Source organism: Macrobrachium rosenbergii, chromosome 27, assembly GCF_040412425.1.
Source record: "Macrobrachium rosenbergii isolate ZJJX-2024 chromosome 27, ASM4041242v1, whole genome shotgun sequence".
Taxonomy (NCBI): Eukaryota; Metazoa; Arthropoda; class Malacostraca; order Decapoda; family Palaemonidae; genus Macrobrachium; species Macrobrachium rosenbergii.
Genome location: NC_089767.1, coordinates 35,062,378 through 35,084,814, shown reverse-complemented (window position 1 = coordinate 35,084,814; position 22,437 = coordinate 35,062,378). Strand labels below are relative to the sequence as shown.

Sequence of the window (22,437 nt, the reverse complement as noted above, 5' to 3'; positions counted from 1 at the left end):
AGTTCCACGTAGGAATTTATTCAAAGTGTTTGGCTTGATATAAAAAAAATCCACTTATCAATTTACTTCTGTTTGGCTCAGTATTTCTCTTTTCCCTTTCGTCTTCTCGTTATCATACACACCTGTGTCAGCAAGGTGTCATGTTAAGGAAATTAAATTGACAGCTCTGTCGGTCTCTCTCTTAAAGCAGACAATATATAAATTATATGAAATGGGCTTAAGACATGTTTCACCTGTGGCATCGATTTCAGGTCTCTTGCTGGAGCTGAATAATTCGTTATGTTGTGTAAAGAAATTATATTATTTGTTTATTGACATGTAACTGAAATTACAGATATCATTTACATATTATAGGAATCTTAAATTTTTAAAGCAAAACAAGATGGAAAATACAGCCTCAAATCCCAAAGTATTTAAATGGTTGTGAATATTGATAAAAAACAAGCATGTAAACTTCATTGGCATTTTAATTAAAAGAACATTTTACAAATGTCAGAACAATGACGCCGACCTCAGGGGCATTTGGACGAAACTTGGAAAATACTGACCTTTGGGGAAAATACAGACCATTGTATCATTTCCTTCTTCTGGAATAAGTTTTCATTTGGGGAATATCCATCATTTCACCACGTCCGTCCATTGTATCCGAGCCATTGGCCACTTATCTTTATATCTCTGGCTTTATTGTGACAGAGATAACGAGCGAATTCGATAGAGTAGACAGTCAATCATGGGGAAACCCACGCATAATCTCCCCCCCTACCCCACCCTCTCCCTATCGTGTGGGGAGGAGGGCGGCGGTTGTAACGGTACTAGTTAAGGAGATATTAGCATGAGTACAATCGTATTTGTCGGTACACTCTCCCTAACCCCCTTCGTCCCCTGTCCCTGTGCCATGGGAAACACAGCTTCGTTGCAAACGTTTCCGTTCCACTCCCGTTTTGGGAAACGAACTATGCGAGACTAAGAGACTCACAGTGTAAATATATATATATATATATTTATTTTACGTTCCTCTCTTATTTATAGAACACATTCTTTATAAGCGAGGATACACAACATACCAGGAAATGCACTTGTGCGGGGATTGGCATGCGGGGAAAAGTTTACAAGTGGAACGAAGAAAGAAAATAACTTTCGAGTGACGCGTCGTGGTCGTCTTCTATACGGTGAAAAGGGCGATCTGATGCTTCCTGTTAGTCTAGTTTTTTCTCTCTTTCTCTCTCCAGTGTTCGTTGACATGCTGTACAGCATCGGTAAACTGTTGTACCAAGGAAGTACCAGAACTGTAATTTCCCGGTCGGATGACGAACGCAACAAGAGGAAATGAAGATGGAAGTTGACAAAGAGAGTCTTGAAAAATCCGAGATTCATAATCATGATGAATGGTGCAAGAATTTCACTGAGGTTTTCCACAATCGGGATTAAAAAACCGAGATGATTGTAATGTCATCGCCGAATGTACCTCGTTTCCCGCTACAGCCTCTCCTTTTCCTTGTGTAACTGGGTTTTCTAAGGCGCCCAAGTTTTCGTGAATTACTCGTACAGTACGACCTTTCCGCGTAATTTTTACGAAGAACGTTCCTTCGACCAGAGGCATATCTTGGAAATTTTATGCGCGAGAAATTCACAGAGGAAACGGGTTACCTCATCCGCACGTGATTGAGATTCCAGTTGGATGTCGTAGAAAATGGGTAAGTTTGATGGATGACTGGGGAAAATGTTGTCGTAGTCTTTCATTGTTCGAAATCTGTTTTTCCCGGGGTGAAACAACATTCTGTCATTATATTTGAGCGTAGTTCTTCTTTGTAAGTAAATTTAATAAGGATTTTGATTATTATAGTTGTTACTGCTTGAGGCACCAGGAAATTTATACCAAGGTCAAGATAGATGAAAAATGAAAGTAAGACGGAAATGAATATTAATAAATTACCTGCTTTTATTTACAATTTTTATCCCGTTACCCCAGTGACACAGTGATGTCCCCAGCCCCCTTAAAAACGCAGAATTTCAATCTCCTTTCCCAATTTATCCTTATTAACTGCGGCGTAATGTTCGAGAGTACACACGAGCATTCCATCAGTTGGCGCATTTGGCAACACCGTTCGGGAAAACCAAGCGAGCGAGCGAGCGAGCGCGCAGGTGCCAACGAGAACAAATATGGGCTCTTTTGGAAAAGCCTTGTAATAATAAATGAAGACTTCGGGTAACCTCGACGGCGAAGGAGGAGGAGAAAGTTTTTGGGGATTTCTGTAGTGCCGCCGTCGTCAATGCTATGTCATAATGACGGGGAAGAGTTACGTTTTTAAGTCTAGGTCTCGAGTCGGGATTCGCCTTTTACGGTCTCGTATGCGTTTTGTTTGTTAACTCTTGGGCAAGGAAAAGAAAATAAAAGGAGTGCCGTTGTATAGGTTGCTGATGTTACGATTCGATATCTTGCTAGACGTGTGGCGCATATTAAGAGGGTCAAAGTGAGGGATTACTTGGGAACTTCTGTAGCAGTTTTCGGTATAGAAATAGGGTTGGGGTTCGTTTTTCTAGCATCTTGTTTTGATGAAGGGATAGGAGATAGGAGGGTTAGTGGAGGATGGGGGAAGGGGCCATGTTTGCTGGGGAATCTCGCTGTGGTGTAAGAGCGGGTAAGGAAGGAGGGAGGGAGAAAGGGGGTGTATGTGTGTGACCGTGTAGGAGAGGGGGAGAAAGGGGTGGGGAGGGATTTCTAGCGGTGTGTGGCAACGTTTAAAGCAGTGGCATCGTTGTCAGAAGCGTTAGCTCGCTGGTGCTGCTGGCTGCTACAGGCCGCTCGCTGCTGCCATTCACTTGTGGTGAAGAAGAAGAAGAAGAGGAGAGAGAGAGAGAGATAGATAGAGCCTGGTTTCTCTCAGTGTGTGTTCATTCGCTCAGTGCTCCTAGCGGTGGAAAGACGTGCGCAACGAGGATCTCGTTCGTGTCGTGTGTTTGTGGTGTGGCCCTTGATCGTAATATCACTTCCTAAGCTTAAGTGGTGGTGTAATGCATCTCAGTGCTTGCTCATGGCTCCGATGTGTCACGTCTGTACGCTGAAAGTCGTCTTAACAGAGGCCCTTCGGGTATATGATAGGTCTCTGCTGCCGTAGAAGAGTGAGCCAGTGTCATACGATTGTTTTCCCCTCTCTCCCCCCGACAGAGAGAGAGAGAGAGAAAGATAGACCTGAAGGGGCAGCAGCAAAGCCATAAGCGTATCGTATACACATACCCCCCTCGAGATCATCATATTATTGATCTTTGGATCCTTTTCGTGTGGTTTCAGTGCTTTTTTTAAGACTTTAAGTTTGAAATTTAAGATGTGGCCCGTTGGCAGTACGCATTGTCAGGGTGGTGTGATAAACCCAAGCAGCCCCACAACCTCTTCGTCGGGTCTTCACTGCGCCCTTAACAGAGACGAAGGCGCCAGACCCAAGACGACGACGTCTAATACGACTCTAGACACTTCAAAGTCTCACTACGATTCACACCACGACTCTGGCTTCCTCTCGGGCTCGAACTTGATGTCCTCCTCGAGCATCGGCTGTGACGAACCCCACAGCCCCACGACTGCCACTGCTGTCAGTATGACGGGAGGGGACGGTGGTGGAGGGGGAGGTCCCCCTCGAGAGGACGACCCTCGTGACCTGAAGTCACCCACCACGTCGGCGACGTCCATCGGACACCTCGATTCCGGAATTGACATTTCCGAACAGTTGAGTTCCCTCCACTTGGCGTCGCCTACGACGTCTGCTTCCCCTTGTAGCACGAGCAGCGAGGTCGACCTCACTAACGCTACGACTCGAAAAACGACGTCGCCTAGGCCTACGAGGTCACGCCTCGGACTTAATCAGGCTCAAGTAGCACTCCTGCAGGAGATATTCCAGACTGACGAAGATGGTGATACGTAAGGAACCCATTTTTTTTTATTGTTTACTTGTAAGGTCATAAAAAATATAGGCAATACAGACATACATAAAACTACTGGGTATGTTTTGATAGAAAAATTACATTTTAATGTAAATCAAGAACAAGGGAAGCTGTGTGCATTAATAGTTACTTTGAATAGCTGTAAATCATGTTCCCCTTTTAGGCCTAATAGGCTTTATAAAACGTAGGGCAAGTTATGATTGTTTCCTCAGGGCCAAATCAGCTAAAATTATCTTTTACAAAGATTTTTATATATTTGAAATGAAGTATTATTGAATGTGAGTATTGTATTTTGATCCGAAAAGAGCATCTGTTATTAATATACACACACACACATATATATATATATATATATATATATATATATATATATATATATATATATATATATATATATATATATATAGTTATATATATATGTGTGTGTGTACAGTATATATATACCTTACACATATGCAGCTTAGTCCAATATATATATATATATATATATATATATATATATATATATATATATATATATATAACAACCCTCCCCCCTCCACTGTCACATTAGACCCCTGACAGGTCCAAACCGTTTATTTTATCCAAAAAATGAATCAAGACACCCCAATTTACAATAAGGGTGTACCCCTCAATATCCATACCAGCCTAGGTCCCTAATCACGTTTCAAAAACCCGTAAAAAGGCGTCATGAACCTGATCACATGATCGCATTACACTTTACAGCTGACGTCATTCATATTAATGGCTTTTTGCATCACAACGAAGTGATGTCTTGCGTAACACGTGTATTTCCAACAGATATTGTGAGCCCCACTGAAAACTCGACGACGGAGGCGTTGCTGCTGGAAATTCCCAAAAGATAAGTGGAATAAGAACAGAACCCAAGGATTTTTGGGAAAGGGATTTCTGTCGTTGAGGGGAAAACCGTGAACATGTGAGAAGGGAGGAAGTCGTTCTGTCGTTCTCTTGAATATTCGTTCTCTGGAATGTTTTTTTTATAACTTGTGCAGCGGTGGTGGTTTACTCGTTTTGGTATGAAGAATAGGGGCCAAGGTTGTACGGCCAATTGCTAGACTGATGTGGGTCTTAACATCTGATATATTGTAATATTCCTGCTTCTTTTAAAGAAATGATTCTCTCTCTCTCTCTCTCTCTCTCTCTCTCTCTCTCTCTCTCTCTCTCTCTCTCTCTCAAAATGTAATAGTTTAAAGTACGGATTTCCCGAAGTAATGAGGTCTACCAAAGCTGTACCATTGTTCGTATGCCATTATTTATGGTACCCAGGAAAGGAGATAAGGTATCTCTACATAATACTCTGGTTTAAAACGGCATGGTACAGTTATTTTATTTTTATCGAGGCTTTAGAATAGAAGTTTCTGGTGGCATATTGAGATCTGACCTTGGATTGATTCCGTAAGGCTTTTGACGCAAATGTTTATATGAGGTTCGTGTTTGACGAAAGTGCAATGAACTGCCCACAAGTATTGATTATATTATAATTTATTTAAGGATGATGTATAAAATAAAATGTAAGTATTCTCGAGTGCATGTTGAGGTATGCAACAACGCTAAAATGGGAGTTGCTAGGACACGGCAAAGGATAATAAGCATCAGTACACAAGCGGTGGTAGTACCTAGACGACTCCAACTCTGGCTTACGTGAAGGTTGGCTCCGGTTGGGAGCAACGGATCTTGGTAATAACACCAGCTGTTTTTTCTTTTTTTTTTCCTTTTTTTTGTCCCTTAATGAGTAAAGCGCGTGCGCAGCAGAAACGTTAAATGCTCTGCTTGCGTGCGTGCGTGCGTTTGAACATTCCTCTCTCTTGGCGATGCTCTGAGCGAATTGCTTGCTTAAGAGTATCGTTAATGTGTTGACATTTTTTACGAGTGGACTAGTTTCTTTGTAGCGACTTGTTCCAGTCCGATTAAGGAGTGGATACCGTGTTTATAATTCGTTTGTCCGTGCACTAGACTTATCTGTTATCCGCCAGGGTTAGCTGTATACACGCTTGTAAAAAATGTGTTGCAGCATGTACTAAACAGTTTACAGAGGCTCTGAAGAACGTTGTTTATGCTGTCTTGTATAAATTAGCTTAGCAGGTAACTCCGATTTAGTTCACGTATCAGTGTTGCCTGAATTAAAAATATATATTTATTTTCTGAGGCTCCTTTAAAAGGACATTAAGAGGAAATGTTTAAGATTCCAGATGATTTAGTAATTGCTGGAGTCCACCGACGTAATATATATATATAAATTTTTTCTCAAGCGCCATTGACGTGGTAGGATTAGGGGAATACCCTCTCTCTCTCTCTCTCTCTCTCTCTCTCTCTCTCTCTCTCTCTCTCTCTCTCTCTCTCTCTCTCTCTCTCTCAGAATACTTCCTTGATGAAGTAACACCTCATTCATTGAACGTTCTTAGACCAAATAGGATTTATTACCAAATGCAATTCCTTTATTTTTTTCTGTTTTGAGGCAATGGGTGGAGGCTTAGAGCTTGATTTTGGGGGTCAGGGGTGTGTGACGTTGTTGCCCTTCTCCCCTTTCCTCCTCCCCCTCCCCCTCCTCCTCCCCCTCGCCCCCAATTCTTACTCCACCTCCGCCAAGACATTACAATAGGTCCGGGAGTTGCTGTTCGTGTTTACGAGGGAATATCGATTCTCGAATTCCGGGATTTAGACGTAGCGGAGGAGGGGGAAGGTGTATACATACCTTTTGAGCAAGTGTTGCGTGGTTAATTGCACATTTGATCTGGATTCTGTAATTATCAATAAGTAAATTACTGGGTGTTATACCTGCATACCTGTATCCTTGTGGATATCTTCACGACTGTGTATACCAATAGACCTATGTTATCTACAGGCCTACGTGTTCCCACACATGCTTATATTTCCGTATGTTCCTATACCTACGAACGTAGGTGCTTTTGAATGTAAACAGTTAACCAGGTTAGGTCGTATTGGTAATTTAAATAGTATATTTGAGGCATAACTGCTTTCAGTAATGTGCATAAAAACCCGTTGATTATCCGGTCCATTTGGCCACCGGTGCCCGGATGTGTTTGCATATTTTCAGAACTTGCACCTTTTTTTTTTTTTATTTTACTAGTCATATACGGGAAGCAATGTTCCGCCTATTAGCTGCGTTCATGCTTTAGGGCTTTGCATAAAAATGTACGTAATACACACACACACACACACATATATATATATATATATATATATATATATATATATTATTTGTGTATATATATACATACATATATATATATATATATATATATATATATATATATATATATATATATATATATATATATATATATATATCCCCACCCATTTCAAGAAGAGGAGAGGACACAGCATTTAATCATCCGAGTAAATGGGCGGAAGATAAAATTATCAGCAGAAGAGCGAGGAAGGGGAGCTGGGCGTGTGATGGAGATGATGAATTGGGTAGAGAGAGAGAGTGGGGGGAGGAGATATTGGTGGGGGGAGGGGAAGGAATGGTGTGGCGTTGCTCTGTGAGGGCATCAACATCAGGATGAAGGATTGGTAGGGCGAAGGATCTCAGGATCTCGGGAGGAGGAGGATGAGATGGAGATCCCAGGCTGTCTCCAGGATACACTAAGGGCGTATCACCCGTTCCTGGAAGAGTCTTCCAGGCGACTGGAAATGTTGCTTGTTGCTTTTGGAACCCTGGAAACTCACATATAGGCATCCCATATAAAGAGTGTCTGTACATCTCAGCTTAAAATAAAAGAGAATAGGACTCTCGAAGGATCACTTAGGGGTCCCTAGGGCATCAGAAGTGACCAGATTCGTGACTGACCTTGCCTGGCGGGTTGGGACCAAATCCGGGTCTAGCCTAGTTGTTAAAAGAGAAGGGTATTTCTTTGAGGTTTGGCACAGGAGTTCGAGAGCTTTGGGATAGTGGAAAAGAGCTTTGTAGGTAATTGGCTATAGCGTTGGTTCGACTGAAACAGTTGTATAGAGTGAAGTAATGTTTTATTTTTTCAATCTTGCAGAGAATTGCATAGTTTGATGCCTCATTATTTAAGATAAGCAGATGATGGAGTAGACAGTGCTACGATTTTAAGAGCAGAACGATAATTAGTTTAATTGTGAATATAAAACAGGCAAAACATCCTAGTTTACGTAATGGCGACGCAAATCCGTTGCACGCGCCATTGATATGAACGAAGCAAGAATTTATTTGATTTCCAGTGTAAAGTAATAAAATATGAAAGATTTCAGAAAAAATTTTTAAAAAATTCACATTTCTAATAGTTCCCGGGTAGAGTTTTCAACGTAAAACAAAATAAGAAAGGCTAGAAGAAAAATATATATAAAAAAAATATTTTTAATGGTTCCTGGGTTGCATTTCCAATATGAAACAAAATTTGAAAGTTTCCAGAAGATTGTTATATATATATATATATATATATATATATATATATATATATATATATATATATATATATATATATATATATATATTTATATATATATATATACATTATATAATATATATATAATGTATGTATGTTTTAATAGTTCCTTGGTTGAGTAAAACAAAATATGAAAGATTCCAGAAAAAAAAGCATATCTCAATAGTTCCTGGGTTGAGATAATTTCCTAAGAGAGAGAGAAAAAAAAAAGACATGAAACATCAGCGAGAACAGATAGGTGTCGGCTGCCCAGGGCTGTTGAATTTAGGGTTGAATTTCCCAAAACAAAAGCCCCTCCGGAGGGTCGGAGATGATTTAGCCTTCTCACGTCACACTTGTTCATCTCGGGCGTATAATAGCTTGACAGTATCCCGGATGTGATGGGTGTGCTGGGGGGTTGGGGGGCGGTTACAGTGGCAAGTGTTGGGGATTTTGTGAATGCCGAGTTGGAGGGAGTTGAAATTATTGGGATGGGCGATGTGTATCGGCTTGGGTTTGTGATAAGTAATTGCTTAATATGATTATTTGATCATTCTTTTAAGAGTTTGAATGAATGTTGTGGAGTTTTCAATCAGGGAAAGAGTTGTATTATGCTTTCACACATATTGATATATATATATATATATATATATATATATATATATATATATATATATATATATATATATATATATATATATATATATATACACATATATATATATATGTATATATACATATATATATATGGATACTACCGTATTCTTTCCCTTTTCGTGCAATGTTCTCATTCATTGAAACTTATGTTTTCTAGTAATCCGGTTACGCTTATATATTATATCACCTTTTGTTTATTTTGAAGTACGGTTATCATTCGTAATTTTCCTTATCAATGCCTTAACTGGAAATCAGTTTCCAGTGTATTTTTTTTAATGTAGTGTAGACTTCAACTTCGACTCTCTCTCTCTCTCTCTCTCTCTCTCTCTCTCTCTCTCTCTCTCTCTCTCTCTCTCTCTCTCTCTCTCTCTCTCATAATACTGAACTGTTGTGAGAAGCATCATTTCCGCAAATTACTATTTGCATTACTCATTATTATAACGTAACAGCGACCCTTGAAAGGTACACAGTAATGTCATTTTGCAATGGCAATAATTATCTCATCTTAAACTAATTACTTATCAACTCTTCTTTCCAACTGCAGTCAGCTGCACAGTGCCCCTGTAAAGGTACTCAGTAATGTCAGTTTGCAATTGTTTGCAATGATTGTACACTCTCCTCTTAAGCTGTTTACTGATAAGAATTTCTTTCCAATTGCAGGCAGTTGCACGTGGCTGTGATGAGAGGGTTTATCGAAGTGGTGTACCACATTACTCGTCTCTTACCTCATCAGGCATTCCTGGATCTCCCAAATCATACCGGAAGGGTAAGTTAGTTTTGAACGTCGGGGGTGAGTCTTGGTTGTGGGACGGGTAATAGGATAGTTACGTGACTGGAGGGGGTAAATACGTGTGTGTGTATGTATGTATGTATATATGTGTATATGATCACATTTGATATATATATATATATATATATATATATATATATATATATATATATATATATATATATATATAATTATATATATATATATATATATATATATATATATATATATATATATATATATATATATATATATATATATACTTACTGTATCTATACTATAATGTATGTGTGACTTGAAGAGATAGATATAGTTAAATATGTTTATGTTTTAGAAAGACGTGAAAACATCTCTTCCTAAGATGGTAGGTGTGTGAGCCGTTTATATTTTTGTCATGACTTGCTTCGGTGGGTGGGTGGGTGGGCTGGTTGTATCGGGCTGGGGGTGGGGGGAGAGGTGTTTGGCGGAGGGGGTAAGGATTGGGTGTAAAGGAATCTTGACAGCCCGACCCAGCCTTCCATTCATTCTACCACACACACACACACTCTCTCTCTCTCTCTCTCTCTCTCTCTCTCTCTCTCTCTCTCTCTCTCTGAATGAATGTGTAGGTTAACGGTAAGACATCAGTGTCCTTGGAGTATTAACCATAGCTTATTGAAGGACGAAATGGAATTTCTATTTTACGAGAAAATGAACAGATTTCCTCGAAGAGAAGTAGAGGCAGAAGGTGACTGGGCGGTTCAGTTTGGAGTTGGGGGGGGGGGAGGTAGACACACCATCTGCTGGTGGGTGGAGTGTAAAGTAGTCTCTCTCTCTCTCTCTCTCTCTCTCTCTCTCTCTCTCTCTCTCTCTCTCTCTCTCTCTCTCTAACTAGTCTTAGAGTCCCGACTTCCTCGTTCGTTGTGTGGCTTTATCTTATCAGGTAACTATTCCTATCTCCTTTTAACCTCACCCGCATTCTCCTCTCCATGTCTGGGGCTCTCTCTCTCTCTCTCTCTCTCTCTCTCTCTCTCTCTCTCTCTCTCTCTCTCTCTCTCTCCTTTTGACGTTTGCTGTCTTCGTTCATTTAATATTAATATTCGATGTTGCTTTAGTTGAACAAAATTTTAGGCAAATGGACACCAATAATCTTTCGTTTGTAAAGTTCAGCGAAGTTTAGCAAAAGATTAATGCAGAGCTCATGCCAGGTGTTTCATTCTCTCTCTCTCTCTCTCTCTCTCTCTCTCTCTCTCTCTCTATATATATATATATATATATATATATATATATATATATATATATATATATATATATATATATATATATATATATATATACACACATCAGTTGATACAGATTTTTTAAAGTTCAAAAGTATAAAGAGAATTTTGTGATGCCGTAGTAATGAGATACATATATAAGTATTCAGTCATTCCAAGAAACATGTGTCCTTTTAGCAGAACAATGCATTTGATGATTTTCATCTCAGTCGTCTTATTGTCATGTGTAAGACGTGTGTTATCTAGAACTACCTAAAGTAGATTCTCTCTTATCACATATGTTATCGTCGTTTTAAGTGGTACATTTATAATGAGGTGCCCTTACTCCATTAAAATTGGACGTCTACAGTTTCCAGTTGTTGAGATGCTGTTCTCTCTCTCTCTCTCTCTCTCTCTCTCTCTCTCTCTCTCTCTCTCTCTCTCACGTGTTACCGTCGTTTTAAGTGACACACTTATAATTGGAAATCGACAGCATCCAGTCTTTCAGAGGCTGCCCCTCCCCCCTCCTCTCTCTCTCTCTCTCTCTCTCTCTCTCTCTCTCTCTCTCTCTCTCTCTCTCTCTCAAAGGCCCTTTAAGGCCACGGGAAGACCAGACAGTTGGCCCTGTCGATTGTGTGGTCCAGACTTCCCTATACGAAGGAGGAGGAGGAGGAGGAGGATAAGGATTACGAAGTCCTATAAAATGTGATGTCCTATACCCTTTGGGCTCTCAGGGTCCTGAGACACGTAAAGAGAAGGACAACAGCGTCCCTTCGGAGTCCTAAAAATAACTCCAGTCTGGTCTTCAAGGAAGAAGATTCGAAGGAGCAAAGGCCTTGCGAAGGCTGGATGCTTATCAGACGTTTACTTTCTTGTGTTTCCCGTCTGAGTTTTTTTTCGATTTTATTTTTTCCTTTTTTCCTTTTTTTTGTTATTAAGAGTTTTGAGTTCGTACCTTCCTTGGGTCGTCTCAGATATATATCTTATTTCTTTAATATTTTTAAATACTTTGCTTCCGCCTGTGAGAATTAAATCAAGAATTTTTTTGTAGTTTTTTTTTTTTTTATTAAGAACTTTTCAGTTCGCGTCTTCTTTGGGGCGTCTTTAGATGTATTTATCTTATTTATTAAGCATTTTAAATGCGTTCCTTCCGCCTTTTCGGTATTAAGTCACAAAGGGATTTTTTGTCGATTTTTTTTATTGGAAAGTTTTGAGCTAACGATATGCCTTGGGACTTCTTATTTATTTATTTAATATTATTAAATACGTTTCTTTGCCTTTGAGGATTAAATCGTGAAGGAAATTTAACTACATTCACGATCAGAATCGAGTCCTTTGGAAACTAAATAACACTCATAACATTCATAGATGAATAACGGGATAGTTTAGTGAGAAAGACTTCCGGCTTGTGGTAGGTTCTTCCAGAACTACCCCGCATGGTGGTCACTTTGTACAACATTGCTTCCATTAAGCAGAAAAACACCAGCGTTCTCATTTTAGCACAGAAAACAATCTCTCGAGTACCATATCACTCCTGCTTGTAGGATACGTGCTTTTAATTAAATGTTGTGATGATGTTTACTGAATATTAAGAATTGGTTTTATAGTTCCATGTGTCTGTGTGTGGTTGTGTGGGTAGGGGGTGCTGGGAAGAAGAACGGGGGTGTGGGGGGGCGTGTCTTGTCTGAAGACAAAAATACGAACATTATTGTAATGACTGGATCGCGGGACTTCTCATAATACTTCCAGGCGGTAGTATTTAGCGTTCCATGGATGTGTGGCAGCTGCTGCAGTCTTGCAGACAACCTTCCAGCATTCGAACGAAGGACGTGGCACTTCCAGACACTCGCTGGAACCCACACACTCACGCACACACTCTCTCACACGCCGTCTGTCTGTGTGCCTCTTTTCCGCGCTGGAGTTGGAAATCCCATATCCTACAAACCCCCTCCCCCCTTTCCTCCTCCTGGTGTGCAGCGCACCTTTCCCGTCCCTCTGTTAGAGGATTGGCCCTCTCTCTCTCTCTCTCTCTCTCTCTCTCTCTCTCTCTCTCTCTCTCTCTCTCTCTCTCTCTCTCTCTCTCTCTCTCTTATTTCAGCTGATGAGAACACGACATTTTGTTATTTGAATACAAAGATGGATATCCCGTAGAGTATCTTGAATTATAGAATCATTCCTCTCTCTCTCTCTCTCTCTCTCTCTCTCTCTCTCTCTCTCTCTCTCTCTCTCTCTCTCTCTCTCTCTGAGAACTTCCTTGTTTGGTGTCCTTTTAGAACCGGTTCGTGCATCTTTTTCGTGGGGTAACTCGATGTTGACAACACGCTTCGCTCATTCAAACTTTGTTCCCTTCGTGGTTTTTGCACAAGGTGATGTTTTTCAAGCTAAGAGTTTATCATATCGTTATTATATAATATATCTTTTGGCAGACTTGATTGAGCTTAAGTCCTGCTATTGTTTGTAGAGGGCTGTCTGTATTCACTGACTTCAATGAAAGGCATGCAGTTGCTTTGATTCCCATTGTTCTTAGAATTACAGTTATTTTATGGAAGTTCCTTGTTGCTGCAGAGCTCTCTCTCTCTCTCTCTCTCTCTCTCTCTCTCTCTCTCTCTCTCTCTCTCTCATATCTTCGAAGGTCATGTAATAAAAGGCAGTGTGGTATTACCAGACTGCTGCGTTGGGAATCCCTATCACGGTCTGATACGGTTTCTTATCTCTTAGAGTATCTGCGCTGGGAAATTGGCAGATTACTCTTAATGAATATATGAAGTCATTTTTATCTAAACCTTGCGTTGGTCGTTGATTAGAACTGTCTGAAATTTCTGTAGATTCTGTAGCAAGATGTAGATGTCATGGCACAATTGAATTAATGTTTTGAAGTTTATATATCTTGATATGATTTAAAGTTTGAGTCGTTTTTGTTAAGCTTTTGCATTTATTACAGAGTTATTTTGTAATGTCTGTCATTGATAAGGCATTTTAATTTAGTACTGGTGTTGCTGTTTGTTTGAAATGTGTTCATATATTTAGAAAAATTCATTGTAACATGTTGCGATAATGTATTGTCCATATTAACATCAGTGATGTCATTTTTCAAGGTACAGTCTCGCCTTTAATGAAAAATCCACCTTGTATCTAAGGCATGTTGGTCTGTTCGTTCGTCATATAACTCTCTCTCTCTCTCTCTCTCTCTCTCTCTCCAAAATGCCTCCAGGAGACGATGATGTTGCTATATACTGAAGAATGCAAATGGCATAGAATTATCAGACATGGTAGATGATGCTGATAGTAAACTTACCTTTGCATGTATCATTTATATCGACGATATACTGATTTAAAGTTGTAATATTCCTTTTATTACTACCCTCCCATGTTGTGTAAGGGGGTGTAGTAGGGGCCATGACCCCCTGATGAGGGGGGTAGAGGTCCACTAACCAACTGGGTTTTTCTGATGGGGGGGGGGGCGGAATTTTCATTCAGCTTCCCCAACCCTTGCCCCATTGTTTTGCGATGATGTCATTCATTGTATCCGTCATTATCATCAACCTCGTTAGAAGTTAGAGTAAGGGAATGGACAGTGAATTATTATTATTATTATTATTATTAATTTTTTGTCATAGTATTGTAATGATTACTGCCGGTCATTTTCTTTATAACCACCAACTTCGAGAAGAAAGGAATTCAGCGTATACTTTCCCTTCCACTCCTTCCCCCCTTCCCCTCCTTCTCATCGTGCTGCAATAATAATTATCGGCATTCACCTTCACGGGTGTCCATTAACTTCGTTTGGGTACGACCGCGCTCATCGCCGAGTCATCTTGGATCCGCGGGGCATCATATTTGTTCGTACAGCGCAACTCCGCGCGCATTTTTTCTCTCTCTCTTGCTTGTTTCTAAGCAACTACTCGACAGGCGTGTGGTGGGGGTGGGGGGATGCCGGGTTGCGAAGGAAGGGGCAACTTGCGCTGAAAATAAATGGGAGTGTTTGTAGAGTATACGCCTTCGAGAAACTTGGTGAAATCCTATCACGTAAGGATCTCTCTCTCTCTCTCTCTCTCTGAGCTGATTTCATTTGTAGATTGCTTCTTAGTGAATATCTTTTTAAACTGTAATTTCCGCTCTTAGTATTCCTCTGCAAGGCATTAGATCTCTTTACGTTCCAACCTGGATGCTGCAGTTTGGAGACCGAGAACGGAACGTTTTCAGACGTTCAAAAACAGGTTCTAAACTCATTTGGTCGTCGTGTTACTTTCTCTCATAAACTCTTTTAAACTCTTCATAGGTGTTGCGGTCGCGTGCAGAAATAACTTCGTGTTGTAGTACAGCAGAATGAGATTAAATAAAGAAAATAAAACGAAGGTGAAATACAGAGAAATGATCTGTGGTCAAATGCTGAGATACGTCTTGTTATATTGCAACAAGGACATGAAATAAAAAGAATGAGATGATAGACAAGGAAATGAGAAACTTGATGATGGTTGGAGGTTATAATACTAGGATTGTGGTTTTGGTATGGTTATTATTATTATTATTCAGAAGAGGAACCCAATTCATATAGAACAAGCCCACCACAGGGGCCAGTTGACTTAAAATTCAAGCTACAAAAAATTTTTTCTCTTGAAAGAAGTAACAGAAGGTAATGGAGATACAGAAAGAGGAAATCAGTTAATATAAAAAACCATATAAAATAACACTAATAAATAAATAAAAATTAAGTAAATTATTATTTATCAACATTAGCAACAGTGCCTCTCGTTATAGTAACCGACAAGGAACTCGCCCATCATCTCTGTTTTCCCAGTCTTACAAAGAAGTGGGAGAGGTCCTTTTGCTTCGTCAGCAGCGGAGGCAGCCGTCGTTCGGGAGAAGGTCGTGGGACTTTTCGTATTCGAAATTTTGGGATTTCCCAAGATTGGGGGTGGGGGTTAGCACACTTCGTCACCATATCCGCATTTTTATTCTTTTTTTTTTTTTTCTTTTAATCCGCCCATTCAGTCATGTTGAGGTTTCTGGAAATTGCATTTCATTCGTTTGAGTATGATGTAGTTGTATAATTGATATATAGTATGGTATGCAAAGTGTAGTTGTATAATTGATATAAAGTATGGTATTTAAAGTGTATATGTACATTTGAGCTTAATAAATATGAAGGCACGCGATCAACTTTGATTACACCGGTATGATCTCACAACGTGAAATCCTCACCAGTGACCATCAAAAGAATCACAACTATTTTAAGTGTAATTTCATGAAGAAACCAGAAACCTTCAGATAGATTTCACTTTTAGACCAGCAACTTTTGAAATGGACGAGAAATGTGGCAGTTAGCTTGAACATTGCGCGAGAGAGGCAGGCGGTTTTCCCGGAGACGAAAGTCTTGTGACGTCACGTCATCCTCCTAGCATAGATAAGATCTTGGCGATTACCATATTCATGTTACTTGCAGAGTTACGGTCTTTGTTTGTTTTATGTCAAACATCTTGTTCTCTCTTTATTCTTCCAGTCACAGACGTTAGATTGCATTTGTTTGTTTGTTTGTTTGTTATATAGTTGTGTTCGTGTTTATGTTGTAACATATTCTCTCTTTTTCATCCAGTCACAGACGTTAGGGTGCGTTTGTTTGTTTGTTATATAGTTGTGTTCCTGTTTATGTCTAACACATTATTCTCTTTTTTTTCATCCAATCACAGACGGCGTTACATCTGGCAGTGTCCACGGGCGACTCCGGAGTCGCAAGACATCTGGTCGTTTGTGGGGCGTCTCCAGTAGCGAGAGACCGCAGGGGCAACACGCCCTTGCACTCCGCCAGTGCCCAGGGCGACCTTCGCATGGTGACCCAATTAACCAGACCCGTGACCGTGGCTGAGGTCATGAATGCCAGGCTGTCCTATGCCCCTGCCCACACAGCCGGACTTTTGGCTGCAGATTTGACCAACTATGACGGTAAGTCATTGATTTTAAAAGTGGCTGTGTGAAAAGTATTGAAGTTGGAAGTTTTTCATTTATTTTTGTGATTTTTTCGCGGGTACATTTTGTCATTCGTGTGACTGTATACATAAAAAAGCCATTGACAAGTTCATCTGGAAGGGCGGGTAAGAGGGAATTTGCAAATCTCAAACGAGGGAAAATATATGTATTGTCAGATCATCTCTGGTAGATCCGTGTCTCAGACCAGTTTAGTAAAATTTTGTAGAGGCAGCGATATATTCCCTTCTACACAAGCTTTTCGTATTGAAAGCGGCTTTTATCTATGTTCTTCAGTGCGCTCTGTCTTTCCCTCAAATAAAACTTGATCTCATCTTATAAATTCAAAACTGAAGCGAAGATTAAACATTATAATTTTTGTCCGTTGACGTCAGCGAGGCGCGTGAATCAGTGTCACGCGAACATCTGTTTCGAGCAAGGATTGGTTTTGACAGTTGCCACCCTGTGAAGTCATCCTCTGAATGGTGGGAATGATCTCAGACGAGACAGAGAAAGAGATGAGATAGAGAGGGAGAGAAATTGCATTTAGTCGAGGGTATTTGTTTCCAGTTGATGCTCTGTAGTTCAGTATGACATAACCCAAGAAGTAATCCTGTGGGATTTCATTCCCAAGAGCTAATGGCAATTTAACTAAACGTACAACCAGTCCTAAACATGGCGACGTGCGGTACAACAGCCGACCTGGGATGTTCAAATTTTTTTTTTTTTTCTCGTTTTGGAAATGTTGCTTTCACGCCTCCGTCACGTGTATCCTGACGTAGTCGGGGGTTTCCCAAGTTGCCTTCTTACCGTGTCGATAAGCGAGCCATTTGCTTGCAAATGTTATTGAACTCAGTAGGAGCATGATGTAAGAGAATCGTCCTATTGACGTTGATCGTCATTATACTCTCACAGTGAACGCGAGGATTTAACTGAAATCCTTTTTTTGTGAATGGTTTCGGGACCGTGATTGCGTTAACTTGAATGTCAGTATGATTAACATTATTTTTATATATTATTCTTTGTTTGTGGTTTTATCCTCTTTGCATTAATCATTGAATTCCAAGGCCAGTAAGTTGGGATTCACAAAGAGTAGCCTTGGGTCTTATGCAAGGATGTTAATGCTTGTGAATATATTTGATCTCTTTAAAAACTGAGCTATGATCCATTAATCTTGTTTGAATACCAGTCAGACAGTTCTTCCACACAGACAGAACGGTCTGTGCCAACAACTGACCTTACATCTAACACTTTTACTCTGTCTGACGCCAGGTCAGACTCGTCTATTCTGTCTGTCTTTTCCTGACTGACTGAGCTCAGTCAATCTTATCTTGATTGACTGTGAGCACCTTACCCTGTCGTGACGCCAGTACAGACTCATCTAATCAGTCAGTCTTATCCTGACTGACTGATTCTACCTAGTTAAAGCTGAGCACTTTAGATCAAAGATCACCTCCAAAATATTCCTCAGCGGGAGAAGTGGTTGCCTCCCGAGGTCAGTTCAGGGCCACCTGTTGGCACAATGCCCTGGTGGCCCAGTGCCAGTGGGGATGAGATATTCTGGCTCTAGTCTTCCGAGAGAGGTCCTATATTTAATGAGCGGTAAGAGTATTACGGGAGCCGTTTTTATTTTTATTAGTACATGCTTTGGAATCTCGGCTATGCTTCGGACGAGGAGTAATTATAAAGTTATTTGAGGCGCTCGGGTTTTTCATTTTTTTGTGGTGATGAATTGGGAGTTTTTTCAAGATCGTAGCAATAGGAAGAGTAAATGTTGTGTGTGTTGGTGTGTAGACCAGTATGCATTTTGAACCTCGAGAGCAAAATGCATGTAAGTCATTTTTGGAAGTGGTGCAGCGCTTTTTACTGTATCCTGGAATACTTTGTTTACATACACTCTTAATGGTTAAGTCTTAGTCAATTACAAGTTCCTCCTCTTACAAGAAACAACTTCATAAGAAGACCTTTGTCTCCAGTTGGTACCTTTCTCGAAACAACTATTCCCGAGCTTCATAACTTTAAGAATGCCCCGAGCGAATTGGCACTCGAAATCGGGACCGGCCCATCGCCGGGCGACGTACCCATGTATGTACGTCTGCGAGTTGCCAAGCTGCCCTTGGCACTCTCCTACAGCTGGAGGAAGGCACTTTGCCGGGGGGCACCACGAGATTTTAAGGGGGGAGGGGATCTCAAAGACACCGTGAGATAAATGCCACGAGGGACTGACGATCGTTGAGGATTACCGATAGACCTTTAAGCTTACACGGGGGATTGATCTCGGCTTCTGTGATGCTTCTGAAGGTTCAGGAAGATATGAGAAAGTAAATTCGATCTTCTTAGCGATGCTGTATCGAGGGCAGGCCTATTTTTATTTGGGTATTTCATGACCACTGTTCCTGAGAAAAATTCTGAAAGAGTTTGAGACCGTTCAATGAATCATGCACCCAATCGTCAGTCAATTATTGTGGGTGGCTGCCAGTGTGGAGAGAGAGAGAAAGAGAGGGAGAGAATACAACAGACATGGCTGGTTAGTACTCCGTCAAAAATGTATCCAGTGGAACGAAGAGGCATTGCCTTGAGAATCACACGAGCCATCAAGATAATTTCCTACCGTTACAACACACCATATAGGAATAATGATAGGCTCCCTGGACATGCTGGATTGATGGCATTGCCGCAAAATGACGGCGGAGCTAGTGAAGGGCCTTGGGGAACCCCACGAATAGGAGGGGGAGAGAGAGAAATCTGACGTCGTTGGACTGAACTTGTATGATGTATAACTGAATTACGAAGATATGGAACGTGATAAATATATAAATAAATGCAAATGTATTGTATAATGTGTGTATGCCGGTTAGAGATTACTTGGTCTTTTTTGTGGGTAGTATCTAAGTTGAAAGAAGTATTATTTTTAGTCATTTCGATAAACATCCTGATGAGATAACGTTTAGGGTACGTGACCTCACCAGTTTGTATTTATTGCTTTTAGGTCAGTTTTTGTATTCCGTTTCTATATACTGGAGTGTACTTGTATGTATTTGTAAAGGTTTAAACAATTCTTGGAAGGTAAAGTTGTCATTTTTTATATAGGTTACTTACAGTTCTACAGAAGTTTAAATTTTGGAAGATCTGTGTCATCTATAACATGCTGCAGTATAATGTACCCTGGAATTTACTGATGTCTTAATAGAATTGAGGAGTATCGAATTTGATATGCATTGAAGAGTTTACCTAAAGAGGCGGTAGTATACTGAGAGAGAGAGAGAGAGAGAGAGAGGAAAATCCGTCGCTGTTTTGGGTATTTCCATTTTAGAGTGGAATTATTGCTGACCTTAAACGATTACCGAACAGTTCACGAGACCAGCTTGGGAAGATCTAAGTGGCCGGGATTACCGCTCGTTACATAACCTGGTATCCTACAAAGAGGAGAGAGAGAGAGAGAGAGAGAGAGAGAGAGAGAGAGAGAGAGAGAGAGAGAGAGAGGACGATCGATGAAGTTGGTGCAACTGTACTTGTTTTAAGAGCGCATGGGCCCTGCAGCTTTAGGGCGACGTGTGGACTGACTGCTGGAGGAAGATTGGAGGGGGAGGTGGGTTGGGGATGGAGGAGGTGAGGGGAGGGGGGAGAGGGAGAGAGAAGCAGGAAGGTCGTGGCGCGAGTGGGAAGGCCGTTCCAGTATCGAAGGCCGAAGCCATTCCTGGCTAGGAAATACGACCTTAGGACTAGAAGATGAGATTCCCTTGCTAAAATTTAGTGTGCAGAGTCGTACTGATTCTGAAATGAGCCGAAGATGTTTGACCTCCTCCCACCCCCTCCACCAGAAAAAATAACTAGTTTATACATGTACCATAATAGTGCGACTTTCATACTTATAATTGGACGTAGAATTGCGAAACTCCATGGCCCCTCCAAAAAAACCACCAAGTTTATAGCATGCACTGGAACAATGCAGTAATCATACTGATAATTGGAATTAAAATTACAAATCTCAACAGCCCCCGGGGTATTCTGAAAGTGATTCTTATAGTATGCTGGTGCCACAACATCAAATGTCAAGACGCCATCGTTTGTGTACATGAGTTCCTGTACAGCATTCTAAAGTATCGTGTGTGAACTAATGGTATTGTAGATGCTGCATCTAAGTTCATTTCAAGATACAATCCATCGCAAAGAATTCCAAGTAAAAACGAGATGTTTGATTTGACTAGACAACTCTCCTTGTTTTCGTCTCCAGTGCTGGACGACGAAAGGCCAGCGGCCCCTTTGGGTATTCCCAACTGACGGGGTTTACATTACACCAGGAGTTTGGGCGTTTTTTTTTTTTTTTCTCTCCTGCACTTCTTTTCCTCTTTTCGTCGATTTCATAATCTTGTGGTGCCTTTGGGGGAAAATTGAGTTTAGTGTTTTTTTTTTTTTTGTACCATAGTTGTTCTTTATTCTTGCAGTTTGTGTGGGTTGTGTCCCATAGCGTGTAGTTTTGTAGCTCTTTTATAAAATTTATCTTCAAATCGTCGTGGTTTGAGATTTTGGTTTCTTTCATTCGTCTCGTGATTATCTCGTAGTTTTAATGCCTTTCACGTAGTTGATGATACCGTATATTCATTTTAATATATCTTATATATATATATATATATATATATATATATATATATATATATATATATATATATATATATATATATATATATTATGTTATGTTATATTATATTATATTATATATTATATGTTATATACACGTGTATGTGTACAAACGATGGTAGATGTAATACAAAATATTTCGTAATATTTGGCCTTTTGCAATTTAATTTACTGAGTAAATTCATCGGGAAGAACGATTGTTTTTATCAAACCCTTTTATCATAGTATATTCTTCCGGGAAGAACATAATTAAAAGATATGAATAGGTCTGTCGACTTACCATAACAAAATAGCATTGTGTTATTGGGGCGGCCCGTGAAGTGGTTTGGGAGCACGGGTTAGGGATGGGGTGGGGGGAAGAGGTCTGGATTATGCTATTGATTAACCTCGTTGTTGGGTCTGTCTGGTTTATCCCCAACGTACAGGAATCCCGGGCAAGTGGCAGCAGAAGCAACCTTGGTCCAGCTCATTATTCCGTTATGGGCTACTTCTTGAGTCCAGGACTTTCCGCTTTTGATAGACACGACGTCAAAACAAGTCCTACTCACTGGTTGCAACTTGGTTGCTTCTGGTAGACGAAGGGGCCACCACTAAGTCTTACTATCACCTCTCTCTCTCTCTCTCTCTCTCTCTCTCTCTCTCTCTCTCTCTCTCTCTCTCTCTCTCTCTCTCTCTCTCTCGGGACTAGAATGGTTTACGTCGAATAAGAAAATCGCTGTTGTGTAATCGGACAAAACAGGTCCCTAAATTTTTTTTTAAATTTTTTTCCTTAACGAATGGAAGAAATTTGCCTCGAGCTCAAAGAACTGGT

At 40.4% G+C, this 22,437-nt stretch overlaps 1 protein-coding gene across 3 annotated transcripts in view; it reads left to right on the top strand.

Moving 5' to 3' along the window:
- Positions 1–22,437, top strand: part of LOC136853610 (NF-kappa-B inhibitor cactus-like) — a 110,903-nt gene that overhangs the window by 74,908 nt on the left and 13,558 nt on the right. For 2 of the 3 annotated variants that reach the window (XM_067129374.1, XM_067129375.1), the window contains 2 exons: positions 9,681–9,786; positions 16,715–16,967. In XM_067129374.1, the coding sequence (XP_066985475.1) occupies positions 9,681–9,786; positions 16,715–16,967 (359 nt within the window). Of the gene's footprint in view, positions 1–2,729; positions 3,911–9,680; positions 9,787–16,714; positions 16,968–22,437 lie in introns of those variants that run through there. The other variant, XM_067129373.1, reaches the window with a different exon arrangement.